Source organism: Oncorhynchus gorbuscha, linkage group LG02 (assembly GCF_021184085.1).
Source record: "Oncorhynchus gorbuscha isolate QuinsamMale2020 ecotype Even-year linkage group LG02, OgorEven_v1.0, whole genome shotgun sequence".
NCBI classification, from domain to species: Eukaryota; Metazoa; Chordata; class Actinopteri; order Salmoniformes; family Salmonidae; genus Oncorhynchus; species Oncorhynchus gorbuscha.
The window spans coordinates 98,839,906-98,854,913 of NC_060174.1; the positions used below are offsets into that span (position 1 = coordinate 98,839,906).

The window sequence follows — 15,008 nt, forward strand, 5'->3', positions numbered from 1 at the left end:
ATGCACATCTGTTCAAAGCATGTCTCTCTCACTTTCTCCCCTGCGTCGGTGTGCTGGTCCACGGTACTCAAGGCGTTAAGCACGCGGGCTAGCCGGGCGGACAGACACATCAGCAGGCTAACCACACGCTCCAAGTCTCCTACAAACAGGCAATAGCGCTCCACTTCCACCGCTGTACAGTGCTCCCGAACCAGGGCCTCCACGGCCTCGCCACGCAACCCGTTCTCCTCCACCTCCACCTGCAGGGCACCACGGGGCTCCTCCAAGGCCAACAGGCGCTCCTCAATACACGTCACTAGCAGCCTCTATAGGAAGGGGAGGAAACACTATACATTACAATACAGTCTGCTTGTTGGTGTGTGATTTGTGCAAGAGAAATAATAATAATAATAATAATATATGCCATTTAGCAGACGCTTTTATCCAAAGCGACTTAAATAGGAGACATAAGGCTTGTCACAGTCAGCTCAAAACAAACAGGATATAAGATAGGAGTCTGACAGTTTCTGGTATCTCAATAATCTGGTCAGACGTTAAACTGATGCCAAACATAGTTCAACTGCATCCAGGGCACAGTTTTTGAAATGTTTTATCCAGAATGATACAGATTCCGTAATCCTCTTTTTTGCTATCCAGGATCAGATCGATCTGGTATTTGAGCCAGTTTGAGGAAATAACCTGATAGGATCCTTTCTCACCCAGATACCACAATCACAGAATCCACATGTTCAGTTCTTTGAACAGGCCTCCACCTCGCCATCTACTGGGCAGGTTGTGGTACTACTTCCCAACTTTCAACAGAAAACAAAGCTGATTCAACTACACGAATAAAGGTTGATAAAAAAAACATGTATAAAAACATACAATCCTGATTAAAGCTCAGATTGGATTACCAAATCGTTATCCTAACCAGAGGATCAGAATATAACTTTTCAGTTTTGAAAAACCCAATTCTAACCTTTAATCCTATCCGATTGCCAAAATCCGATCTGAAAACATTTGAAAAACTGGGCCCTGATGATATTCAGATCACATGAGGTTGGTATCTGGAGCAGAAAAAGTGGAGTGTTATCAAACACATGGTTTCCATGGTTTCCAGGTGTTTGCTGCCATTCCATTTGCTCCGTTCCGGACATTATTATGAGCCATCCTCCCCTCAGCAGACTCAGATGACATCATCAACTGGAAGAGATCAAGTAAATACACTTCTATTACAAAGAAAGAATGCAGATCTAAATTACCTTCTTCTCTGTGACATCCATCTTGCTTTGTGGCTCTGGTTGGGGTTGGACTTTCTCATCAACAGGAGATGTGGGAGGTGCTTCAGGATCATCCACTGTTTTAGAGCTTTAGGATGACACACAGTGATATTGATGTATATGGATGAGATCAACCTTGGAATAATGTCCATGTGTCTTTAGCCATGCATTTGTCTTTACATGGACACATGTCTTTTAATCTGTCCAGGTGCAGTGAGGTAACAGCCGCTGATTCAGGAAGTGGCCATCAGACACCTGAACAGTACAATATAACAGCTGCTGATACAGGAAGTGGCCATCAGACACCTGAACAGTACAATATAACAGCTGCTGATACAGGAAGTGGCCATCAGACACCTGAACAGTACAATATAACAGCTGCTGATACAGGAAGTGGCCATCAGACACCTGAACAGTACAATATAACAGCTGCTGATACAGGAAGTGGCCATCAGACACCTGAACAGTACAATATAACAGCTGCTGATAAAGGGCGTGGCCATCAGACACCTGAACAGTACAATATAACAGCCGCTGATCCAGGAAGTGGCCATCAGACACCTGAACAGTACAATATAACAGCTGCTGATCCAGGAAGTGGCCATCAGAAACCTGAACAGTACAATATAACAGCTGCTGATCCAGGAAGTGGCCATCAGAAACCTGAACAGTACAATATAACAGCTGCTGATTCAGGAAGTGGCCATCAGACACCTGAACAGTACAATATAACAGCCGCTGATCCAGGAAGTGGCCATCAGACACCTGAACAGTACAATATAACAGCTGCTGATCCAGGAAGTGGCCATCAGACACCTGAACAGTACAACACAATGAGATACTCACCCGTCAGCAGCATGCAGTGTCATGATGTCTCTCTGCTTCTTCTTATAGTGCTCCTCCATCAGCAGAGTGTCTTCTGACAGGAGCTGCTCCATCAGCATCAGCGCAGTCTTACGATTGGTCAACGGGTACAGCACCCGTGCCAGCGATTGGTCCGTTGTGACCACCTCCTCCACCAGCTCCTCCCACTTTGTATCCTCGGTGGTGGGTGTCTTTTCTGGGCTCTCCGTCTCTCCTGCTGGGGTCTCCTCCTCCCCCTCCTTCTCGGTTTCCTTGTCTTCTCCTGGGTGTTGACCCTCTCCACTCTGGCAGGTGTCAGTGTCAGGGACTGGTGTGGTGGAGGAAGTTGTAAGGGGCTCACTAGCTGCTGGAACACGGGCTAGAGTTGGAGTCTCTCCCTCGGTCAGATTATCAGAAAGGGCTGGGCCCTCATCCTCCACTTGGCTCCCTGGTTCAGGTGGTATGACCCACAGAGTCGGGTCTGTGGTGACTCCACAGCTCAGGGAGACTTCCTGAGAGGCCTCGGGCTGAGGAGTCTCAATGGGCTCATCCACCGACTGCTCTCTCTCCGTAGTGTGTTGTATAGGAGGGGCGGTTTTCACACTGCTGGAATAAGAGCGATATTAGAAAATGGAATATCAACAGTGATCAATAGCCATTGATACTTTATACAATGCCCTCCACTAATATTGGCATCCTTGGTAAATATGAGCAAAACAGGCTGTAAAAAAATAAATAATCTTTGTTTATCTTATTGGTCATCCATTCAAAATATTCACAAAAATCTAACTTTTAAAAATAAATTATTAACTTCAAACAAATATTTTTCTCAAATATAGGTGTGCCACTATTATTGGCACCCTTTCATTCAATACTTTGTGCAACCTCCCTTTGCCAAGATAACTCAGAGCTGTTTTCTCCTGTAATGGGTAATGAGGATGGAGAACACATGACTAGGTATCTGAAACCATTTCTCCATACACAATCTCCAGATCCTTCAGACTCCCAGGTCCACTGGGAGCTCAACCCACAGGTTTTCTATGGGGTTTAGTACAGGGGACTGGGTTGGCCACTGCAAAACCTTCATTCTGTGGTCAGTGAACCATTTTTGTGTTGATGTGGAGGTGTGCTTTGGATCATTGTCCTGCTGGAAGATCCAACCAAGGCCCAGTTAAAGCTTCCTAGCAGAGACAGTCAGGTTGAGATTTAATATCTGCTGCTACTTGGAGTCCATGATATTATGTTTCCTAACAAGTTGTCCAGGTCCTTTGGAAGAAACACATGCCCACAACAAAGATAAACCACCATAATTCACAGTGGGGATGAGGTACTTTTCTGCATGGCTATCTTTCGGTCTACTCCAAACCCACCTCTGGGGTTTGTTTCCAAAAGCTATATTTTAGTCTCATCTGACCATAGAACCTGGGCCCATTGAAACTCTATTTTGATCTCATCTGACCATAGAACCCGGTCCCATTGAAACTCTATTTTGGTCTCATCTGACCATAGAACCCGGTCCCGTTGAAACTCTATTTTGGTCTCATCTGACCATAGAACCCGGTCCCGTTGAAAGTTCCAGTAACGTTTGGAAAACTGTAGGCGCTTGAGTTTGTTGTTTGATGACAGCAAAGGCTTTTTATGGCAACCCTCCTAAACAACTTGTGGTTACGTAGGTGGCGCCTGATTGTAGTTTTGGACCCAACTAAAACGTCTGCAATTCTCCATGCTGATTGTTAACATCTCCAGTTGCTTTAAACTTCTTAAATTATTGCCCTGATAGTGGAAATGGGCCTTTTCAACCGCTGAGCTGTTTTCTCAGTCAATTTCTGATCTGTGCAGCTCAACAACCTTTTGTCGCACATCATTACTGTATTCTCGGGTCTTTCCCATAGTGATGGATGACTATGGGAACTTGGCCTGTATGTCACCTCATATTTATACCCCAGTGAAACAGGAAGTCTTAGCATACCATTTAAGTGTTCCTCATCACTCAAGTGAACTTAAAAATGTAAAATAAGAATGGGAATATCCTTTAGTTAGGTTTTACTCATAAGATTTTTGAGTTTGAGAAAAATATTTATTTCATAATTTTACCTCAATTAAAAAAGGTTTGATTTTTTTGAATGAAGACCAAGAGGATAAACAGCAAAGACATTTTTTTATAGCCCGTTTTGCTCATATTTACCAATGGTGCCAATATAAGTAGAGGGAACTGTACATTAACTTAATGATGAGAATTGTTTGAGTGAGGGTCACTTTATCATAATATAGTTACATACTTCGAGCCAGTCTTGCTCCCGCCAGTGCCCCTGGGATGGGTATGTATGGAGGGAAAAGTTGAGGTGGACTTGACCAATCTCTCACTATACTGCTGACCGTTGAGGTACGGTGGGAGTGGGACATCGCAGGAGAGCCCAGTGGTCTCTACCACCTCTTTAACCAAAGGGACAAAGTTGTATGATCCAGGGGACCCATCTGAACGAGCCCTGACCTGAGACGATGTGTTTGATACTGGGGAGTTCGACGTAGTGGACTCCCTGGTGCTTTTTGTCATCTCCCTAGTTTTCTCCCTACTGCCCAGCTGTGGTGCAGAGTCCTGCTTGAAGAGGGGCTTCCTCTGGGTCTCGCTGAAGGACGGTACACTTCTTTTTTCCTGGCCTGGTCCTGGGGCTCCCTGCCTGCTGTGGAGCTGGCCTAGCTGCTCAGAGCTCTTACTGAGGACTGAGGAGCTGCTGACCTGGGACACACCCAACTCCTCCAGGGACTTTCCCCGCTTGACCACCATCCGGACCCGCCGACCCATCACCCGGACTCGCTGACCCTCAGGGACAATCTTCGCTTGGTCTCTCCTTACCACCACACTCTCCTCATCCACTGGCCTCTGAGTCTGAGCACTGAAAAGTTATACAGAGATTCTGATGAGCTAGAGATGCTTTGGAGACTTATATTCCTGGTTCCACTCAGATATTCTATGACTTTATCTTACCCTAACCATAGCTGATGAAAAAAAGACTCCCTGAACATAGCTGAAATGAAGTTTGATGTTTTGTCTACATAAGTCATAGAATGGAATGTTGGTATATGGGTGTTCACTTTCAGTGCTGCAATAAATCACATCTGAGCAAACATCCATGTTCAACAGCAAGGCATACAGTAAATCTCACAGGCGCAGATACTCCCACTTTCACAAACAAGTGAGGGCAACATACCTGGACGTGTCCATAGCATTGACTGGTGAGGGATCATTCATGTAGTTGTGACCCTGTAGCCAAACATACCAAGAATCCCCATTCACAACACCCTTTGAACATCTGTGTTACATTCAGTAAAGTGACATGGTCCTCTATAAAACTCAATACAAGTCTACAAATCCTATTCAATTATTTTAAATGCAATAATATCAACAGTTCTGATAAGGCTTACCTGAAATGCATGGGGTGTTGAGTTGAAGCGCTTTCTGAACAACTCAGGTGGTTCTGGTTGGTCCAGAAGACTCTCCTCAGAGGCAGACTTCCCCTGAGAGGGGCTGGGTGACTCTCTCCAGCTCGCCTGGTGGGAATGACCTCCGGACTGAGAGGAGCTGAACTGGGCATGCTTCATGGAGCTGGAGGTCGAGTCCAGGACGCATCCAGCGGAATGGGGCCTGTACAGCTTCTTCTTGGGGCCTCCTTCATTCCCAGACTGAGGCTTGGGACCCCAGTCAGATAGCTTCCCAGCCATGGAGTGCCCCTGTTTGGGGGATTGAGAGGCTTGAGGGGCAGGCTGCTGGGGCTCAGCCACCTTGAGACCCGTCTTGCGCTCCATGTAGGCCACCAGGGCCTTGTGCTGGAGGTGCTGCAGGGAGGTCTTGGAGAGGCTGGAGGTGGATAGGGCCCTGCCTTTGGTCTCAAACATCTTCCTCCTAGCTGCCACCAGGCCCTGTTCTCCCAGCTCCTCATCATCGCCTGAGAGTACCAGCAGTCCTACTTCCCCTGGGTCACCCAGCTGGTTCAGCTTCTCTGGCTCGGAGTAGCACAGCTCCTTCTGCTCTGGAGTCAGACGCCTCCTGCCCCCAATACGAGCCAACTGAGGCTGGGCAACGTTTGCTGGCCTCTCTTTCTCAACCTCCTTCAGCATTTCCTTGATGTCCTCCTTATCTGTCCCCTCAGACGGTGTTGGGGAGGGGGTGAGTGTGTCTGCTGAGGTCTCAGAGTCCTGTGAAGAGGAGACTGTGTGAAGTACCGTGGGCCTGAGCTCACTCTGCCTCACTCTGTGGGGCCAGGACAGCTGCAGGTCACTCCTCTTAAAGGAGGTCTCCCTGAGGACCTGATCCTGTGCGCCCTTCAGTTTCTCCTTGTAGTACATCTTAAAGGAGTCGTCCAGCGTGTTGCAGGGGTGGGCGATAGCCTCCGAGCTCTCCTCCTTGGATGTTTCACCCTGTGATGTCCCATCACTACAGCTAACGGGAGCTTGCCTTTCCTGATGAGCAGCATTGAGGCCTGCATCTTCACCTTGCATACCAACCTCAATGTCATTTTTGGGCATCAAATTCAAATTTAGGGCCGCCCTGTTGGCTCCAGTGAGGTGGTACAGCAGCGGGGTGTTTTCCTTGATCTTCTGGCTGGCAACGCCTCCTAATGGCCGCCTCCTCCCTGCGTTGACCTGTTCGTCTCTCTTGTGGTGGGTGGCCTGCTCCATGCTGATTGGTGGAGGGACTTCCTGGTTGTGGGAATTTGATAACAGTGGACAGTTCTCCTCTGGGCCGCAGGAGAAGATGTGGTGGTTAGGGCTGTGATGCCTGCCGATCTCTCTGCTCTGGATCTTGAGACTTTGTTGTAAAGCATCGGAACTGCGGGAGCGCCGGTTTAAAATGTGAGCGGGGCCATATGAAATCCTACTCTGAATCGGTTTCACCTCATCTTGGCTTCTGGAGTTTATATCTTGACGCTTGGTGTAAAACTCCCTGACATCGGTTTTTGTGGTGTCATGGGTGATATAGTTCCTCTGTTGGGTGTTCCTGAACATGTGGTCCATGGTGCTGTGCAACCTCTCCCTGTCCACAGACTCAGACACAGGGCTCTCACTGCCTTCTGACACTGAACCATGGTTCAGACTGGACTCTGATGACTTACAAACACCTGTAACGAAGTAGAACTGGCCCTTGTGTTGGATGCTGCTGTTGGCCATGTTCTGTGCCACATGCAAGGGGATGGCAGATGGCGGTGGCTCCGGCAGGAGGGACCCACGGGGCTCTTGCACCCGCTTACAGTGACCCTCCGAATGGCCACCACCGGCACTACCAGCCTGCTGATTAGGGTGCTGCTCAGGCTGACTCGTGCGAGGGGGTGATCGGCTTAAGACGTTTGCTGACGTTTGCTGCTCAGGGTTCTTATCCGTGTGGTCAGAGTTGACTGGGTCCCTGTGATAGGGCTGTGAGGCCCTACGACCATAGACTAGGTCAGGCCTGAGACAGGCAGCATCAGGATTATCTGTCCAGGGTCGTGGAGGAGACCTGTCTGCCAGCTGGCCCTCGGGACTGTGCTGCGCCCTGCAGTTCTCCAGGTTCCTGGTGGCTATGAAGCTGTCCAGGCGGTCGGGGGGCGAAGGAGGAGGCAGCTTTTCTTGATTCTGATCACAGTACTGTGTTGCACTCAGGCAGCCATTGTTGTTGCGATACTGGTTTGAGATGGCCTCCATGGAGCGGTAGAGCTGATCCATGCTCTTGGCGTCAGAGTCGAGGACGTTGGGGTGGTAGATGGCCTTCACATACTTCAGGTCAGCATAGTGCAGGCTGTGGTGCTGGAGGTCATCTGGAAGGAAGGGGGAGGAGTAGTCTGGGGCGTTGGAGCCCCCAGAGAAGGAGCTGTAGGCCGAGTCGCCCTTGCCGTGGTGGTATGTGAACTGGTCGATGCTGCTGGTGGACTTGGCTGGGGAGAGCCGACTCAATGGTAGGCTCAGAGGGTGCAGGTCCAGGTTGCTCATTTTCTCAAAGTTTAAATTATAGGAATCCATCTGGCTATTGAAACTGAAGCGTGGACACAGGTGAAATGGAGGTGACACCGACACATTCACCTTCAGTCTTTCACTTCAGAACTCAGGATCATTTTCTGCCTTCTAATCTTCCTCAGTATTGTGCTTCTTGAATAACTCTTGGAAAACAAAGAAAAGCAAAAACAGAAGGGTTATCTTAACAGAAATTAAATGTCATTTAACATGCTCCTATCCTCCTCCTACAGCTGGGAGGTGTGGAAAACCCAACCCAAATATAGTTTTTTCTTGCCAACAGAAAACTCATAGGAAATGAGCTGCTTTCTCAGCGTAGCGACTGTGTTGACTACTAATACTATGTTTGTGTTAGATTCTCAACATGGCATGTCAACTGGGGCAACACCCACTAGATCAAAAAAGGTACAACCACAGAGCCTTTAATCTACACACAATTAAAGAAATTCTCAGAGGATTGCAGGGTTTATCTGCATACAATTTCATTCCTGTGTTCCAATGACATGTTGTGTTAGCTAATCCAAGTTTATAATTTTAAAAGGCTAATTGATCATTTGAAAACCCTTTTGCAATTATCTTAGCACAGCTGAACTGGCCTTTAGACAGGCTGAGTATCTGGAACATCAGCATGTGAGTTCAATTACAGGCTCAAAATGGCCAGAAACAAATACCTTTCTTCTGAAACTCTTCAGTCTATTCTTGTCCTGAGAAATGAAGGTTATTCCATGCGAGAAATTGCCACTGGAGATCTTGTACAACGCTGTGTACTACTCCCTTCACAGAACAGTGCAAACTGGCTATAACCAGAATAGAAAGAGGAGTGGGAGGCCCCGGTGCACAACTGAGCAAGAGGACAAGTACATTAGAGTGTCTAGTTTGAGAAACAGACGCCTCACAAGTCCTCAACTGGCAGCTTTATCAAATAGTATCCGCAAAACACCAGTCTCAACATCAACAGTGAAGAGGCGACTCCGGGATGCTGGCCTTCTAGACAGAGTTCCTCTGTCCAGTGTCTGTGTTCTTTTACCCATTTTAAGATTTTATTTTTATTGGCCAGTCTGAGATATGGCTTTTTGTTTGCAATTCTGCCTTAAAGGTCAGCATCCCGGAGTCACCTCTTCACGGTTGATGTTGAGACTGGTGTTTAGCGGGTACTATTTAATTTGCAAATGTATTTAATATAAAAAACAGAAATACCTTATTTACATAAGTATTCAGACCCTTTGCTGTGAGACTCGAAAACGAGCTCAGGCGTATCCTGTTCCCATTGATCAATCAAGTTGTAGAAACATATCAAGGATGGAGTCCACCTGTGGTAAATTCAATTGATTGGACATGATTTGGAAAGGCGTACACACACACCTTTTAAAAGGTTCCAGAGTTGCCAGTGTATGATAGAGCAAAAACAAAGCAATGAGGTCGAAGGAATTGTCCGTAGAGCTCAGAAACTGGACTGTGTTGAGGCACAGATCTGGTGAAAGATGCCCAAACATTTCTGCAACATTGAAGGTCAAGAACACAGTGGCCTCCATCATTCTTAAATGGACGAAGTTTGGAACCACCAAGACTCTTCCTAGAGCGGGCCGCCAGGCCAAACTGAGAAATCGGGGGAGAAGGGCCTTGGTCAGGGAGGTGAGCAACCTTCCAGAAGGACAACCATCTCTGCAGCAGTCCACCAATCAGGCCTTTATGTTAGAGGCCAGACGGAAGCCACTCCTCAGTAAAAGGTACATGACAGCCCGCTTGCAGTTTGCCAAAAGGCACCTAAAGACTCGCAGACCACGAGAAACAAGATTCTCTGGTCTAATGAAACCAAGACTGAACTCTTTGGCCTGAATGCCAAGCGCCACTTCTGGAGGAAACCTGCAGAGAAGAATTGGAGAAACTCCAAAAATACAGGTGTACCAAGCTTGTAGCGTCATATCCAAGACAACGCTGTAATCACTGCCAAAAGTTAATCAACAAAGTATTGAGTAAAGAGTCTGAATACTTGTGTAAATGTAATATTTTTGTATTTGTAATAAATTGTGTAGATTCAGGGGGCAAAACTGTTGAATCCATTTTAGAATAAGGCTGTAATGTACAAAATGTGTCAAATCAAGGTGTCTGAATACTTTCTGAAGGCCCTGTACAGCATGGAACACCTGTTAGAGGTGCCTGTGATACCAGACCCGAATTACAACTTTGAGGTGTACATCAGAGCGACCAGAAAATGCCTGGAATTCCATATCTACTTGGCAAACATACTGTATTTGGGGATTAGTCGTGTGTACTGAAGCACTGCATGTTGCACCGTGTGTTGGTTTAACTTATCAGGAAACCAACCAAAAACATACACCGTACTCAATGAATGTGTTTGAATGACTAGACCTAATGAAAAACACTGACTACATTAAAACGTTTTTTTTTTTAACTGAAATTATATAATATGTTGAGTGTTTGGTGTTAGATACAGAAAGGATTTAAAAACATGCATTTGCTTAACAGGGTAAATCAGTTAAGAATAAATTCTTATTTACAATGACGGCCTACCCCGGACGACGCTGGGCCAATTGCGCCGCCCTATGGGACTTCCAATCACGGCCGGATGTGATACAGCCTGGAGTCGAACCAGGGACTGTAGTGATGCCTCTTGCACGGAGATGCAGTGCCTTAAACCACTGCACCGCTTGGGAGCCCCTGTAGTAATCTGGTTTATTTTATTGTTTCAATAGAATTGTATAAAACATACAAGTTCCCCTCGAGAGCTGCCCCTCAAACATCCAAGATCCAATCCAAAATCAAGGACATTTGAGCAATAACAAATAACAAGTCATTTCACGTTGGCCTGGTTTATGTTCCTGCAACGGAAGAGATTCACTAAGCTTTTATTAACAGTGAAACTTGTCTTTCTGCCCAAAATGGTGTTTACAATACAGATATTACCCAACATCAAAATAATGATAAAGTCCACCAACAGGCGGCCTTAATGTGGGGTGATGGTAGACTAAGAAGAATGCAGGCCTCCTGGCGATTAGTCACACATACAAACAGATCAGTGTGGCCAACACAAAGACAAAGCCAATGAGCACCACAGTCCTCCATGCCGACCAGGGTTCACTCCCTCATGGGCCAACACAGATAAACAAACAAATCGGTCAAATAGCCATTTTGAATGGTGGTTGAGGTAGCTCTGTTTTAAGTCCCACCACACCCCAAAGTGTGACAGAGCTCACCCTAGCCCCCTGGTTTGCAGCAGACTGTATGGAAATCTCCAGCTACAAGGTACACATGCACACGTATACAGACCTCCCAGGTCTAGTTAAAAGAGGTTTGTTTGTGTGTGTTGTGGAGGGACACCCGTTTCACCATGTGCAGCGGCTGCCTGGGCCTGCCAGGCTTCTCCCCAGTCCTGAACTGCTAGCTAGAACACTTGACGGGACCAAACAGGCCAGCGCTCATGTGGAAGTGATGGGAAGGACAGCCGGTGACAAAATGTACAGAGAGGACGGAGGCTAAATGTCCCAGACAAATACACTAACACGCACACCAGCAAACTGAACAAACCATCACAGTGACTTCCATTAGTCGACTCAACTCATACCAACAGATCTAAAATATAATTATCTTTGAAGAGCACCAGACGGAAACAACTTACCAAATCCACTGACCAATTTGTTCACGTTTTAGATTCCGTGAGAAAAAATTATAAATGACACCAAATTTCCAAGTTAAACACTTGACTTTAATAAAACTATTAGGGTTTAGAACGAGGACAATGGAGGAGCAAAACAAAAGAAGCTACCAGGAGAAGATGTAAAGAAGAGATCCAGAGAAAAGAGTCCTCCCCCCCCCCCCCCCCAAGAACAAGCAGAGAGCCGGCGATCGCATGCCTGTGACGTCTGTCCGCCTTGCTGATGCACAATGAGCTCTGTGGCAGAGGGAACATTTCACCACAGATAGCTAGTGCTGTCCGGGAAAAAAAAAGGTCATGCATTCCTCGCTGGCTTCAAAGAAAGACAGGGCCCAGGCACGATTCATTCCCAGGGTCCTCGGCACATGGACAGCAGCCAAGCAGCAGGAGTGCTGCTCTCGCCCAAACACTCAAAGACCCACAACCAGGAGGACCACAACACCATTTTCCATCCTCTCCCCTATTGCAGGCCCCCAAAAAACAAACATTTGTCTTAATTTCCAAACACATTGGGCCTAGAAGTTAGATTTTACTCACTTGTGTCAGTGAAAGGTCGTGCAGATGTTATGACATTATGCTCATTGCCTGACTGCTAATCATCTAGACCCATTTCACCAGCTTTCATAATGGTCAACAGAGTGCAAACTCACAGCTAGTCTAGAGATGTAGTTTTTTTTACTGTATGATAGTGGCCTGTATGTATTTATCTGACGAGGACTTGGTTGTTATGCTCAGCCCGTCCTTGGACACTGTGCTATCTAACCTCCAAACAAGCTTCAATGCCATACAACACTCCTTCCGTGGCCTCCAACTGCTCTTAAACGCTAGTAAAAACCAAATGCATGCTTTTCAACCGTTCGCTGCCTGCACTGTTCCGACCTTGAATATGTGGACATCTATAAGTACCTAGGTGTCTGGCTAGACTATAAACTCTCCTTCCAGACTCATATCAAACATCTCCAAATCGAAAATCAAATCAAGAGTCGGCTTTCTATTCCACAACACAGCCTCCTTCACTCACGCCGCCAAACTTACCCTAGTAAAACTGACGATCCTACCGATCCTCGACTTCGGCGATGTCATCTACAAAATTGCTTCCACTCTACTCAGCAAACTGGATGCAGTTTATCACAGTGCCATCCGTTTTGTCACTAAAGCACCTTATACTACCCACCACTGCGACTTGCACGCTCTAGTCGGCTGGCCCTCGCTACATATTCGTCGCCAGACCCACTGGCTCCAGGTCATTTACAAGTCCATGCTAGGTAAAGCTCCGCCTTATCTCAGTTCACTGGTCACGATGGCAACACCCACCCGTAGCACGCGCTCCAGCAGGTGTCTCACTGATCATCCCTAAAGCCAACACCTCATTTGGCCGCCTTTCGTTCCAGTTCTCTGCTGCCTGTGACTGGAACGAATTGCAAAAATCGCTGAAGTTGGAGACTTTTATCTCCCTCACCAACTTCAAACATCTGCTATCTGAGCAGCTAACCGATCGCTGCAGCTGTACATAGTCTATTGGTAAATAGCCCACACATTTTTACCTACCTCATCCCCATACTGTTTTTATTTATTTACTTTTCTGCCCTTTTGCACACCAATATCTCTACCTGTACATGACCATCTGATCACTTATCACTCCAGTGTTAATCTGCAAAATTGTAATTATTCGCCTACCTTCTCATGCCTTTTGCACACAATGTATACAGACACCCTTTATTTCTACTGTGTTATTGACTTGTTAATTGTTTACTCCATGTGTAACTCTTGTCTGTTCACACTGCTATGCTTTCTTGGCCAGTTGCAAATGAGAACTTGTTCTCAACTAGCCTACCTGGTTAAATAAAGGTGAAATAAAAAAATAAATATATATATTTTGGTTCATGCTGGAAGTGTCTGGTCTGAAGGGTGGTGTTTGGTGCTCCGTTGTTATGGTCACCTCTGTGACCTGCTGCCATTCTCACCTGTCAACCAACTGAATGAGTCCAAGGCTAAACACCACATGAGAGCAGGGCTATTCTTAACATCCACCACTGACAGACCCAGTACATCTACATGTTTTTGTGCAAGTATGCACATGACTATTGACACACACACACACACACACACACACACACACACACACACACACACACACACACACACCACTGAAGGGCAAGTTCAAATCAACATTTTAAGTGATTTAGTTTAAGACCCTGCAGTGACTTGATGTGGGACTGATGCAGTGCATTCGGAAGGTATTGAGACACCTTTACTTTTTCCACATTGATACATTTTAGAATAAGGTATTAAAAATCACCCCCCCCCCTCAATCTACACACAATGCCCCATAATGCCAAAGCAAAAACAGGCTTTTAGAAATGTATAAAAAAATGTTTTAATGAAACATCACATTTACATAAGTATTCAGATTAGAAGTTGGCCGATTTAAAAATCGGTGTGGCCGAATAATTAGGGCCAAATTCAAGTTCTTAACAATCGGTAATTGGCATTCTTGGACGCCAATTACATTGCATTCAACGAGGAAACTGCGTGGCAGGCTGACCACCTGTTACGCGAGTGCAGCAAGGAGCCAAGGTAAGTTGCTAGCTTGCATCAAACTTATTTTTTTTATCAATCTTAACATAATCACTAGTTAACTACACATGATTGATGATATTACTAGGTCAACTAGCTTGTTCTGCATTGCATATAATCAACGCAGTGCCTGTTAATTTACAGCCTACTTCGCCAAACGGGTGATGTTTTAACAAAAACATCAGTGCCTTAAAATAAATACACAGAAGTATATATTTTTAAAAACCTGCATATTTAGTTAAAATAAATTCATGTTAGCAGGAAATATTAAGGGAATATTTGGGAAAAATATTAGGGAAATTGTGTCACTTCTCATGTGTTCATTGCACGCAGAGTCAGGGTATATGCAACAGTTGGGCCGCCTGGCTCGTTGCAAACCAATTTGCCAGAATTTTACATATGTCATAATTATGTAATTAACAGCAATATTTAGACTTAGGTTGCCACCCGCCGTTCAATAAAATACGGAACAGTTCCGTATTTCACTGAAAGAATAAACGTTTTGTTTTCTAAATTACTTTCCAGATTTGACCATACTAATGACTAAAGGCTCATATTTCTGTGTTAATTATATTATAATTAAGTCTATGATTTGATATTTGATTGAGCGGTGGTAGGCAGCAGCAAGCTCATAATCATTCATTCAAACTTTACTGCGTTTGCCAGCAGCTCTT

General features: G+C 45.8%; 1 protein-coding gene across 2 annotated transcripts in view; it reads right to left on the reverse strand.

The window, feature by feature from the left end:
* LOC124014034 (protein Shroom3-like) overlaps positions 1–15,008 on the reverse strand; it is a 37,799-nt gene that overhangs the window by 1,639 nt on the left and 21,152 nt on the right. Inside the window, exons 2-7 of one of the 2 annotated variants that reach the window (XM_046328704.1) lie at positions 5,526–8,230; positions 5,312–5,364; positions 4,382–4,996; positions 2,106–2,705; positions 1,242–1,347; positions 33–305 (exon numbers count right to left, since the gene is read on the reverse strand). In XM_046328704.1, the coding sequence (XP_046184660.1) occupies positions 33–305; positions 1,242–1,347; positions 2,106–2,705; positions 4,382–4,996; positions 5,312–5,364; positions 5,526–8,093 (4,215 nt within the window). In that variant the 5' untranslated portion in view covers positions 8,094–8,230. Of the gene's footprint in view, positions 1–32; positions 306–1,241; positions 1,348–2,105; positions 2,709–4,381; positions 4,997–5,311; positions 5,365–5,525; positions 8,231–15,008 lie in introns of both variants that reach the window. The other variant, XM_046328695.1, reaches the window with a different exon arrangement.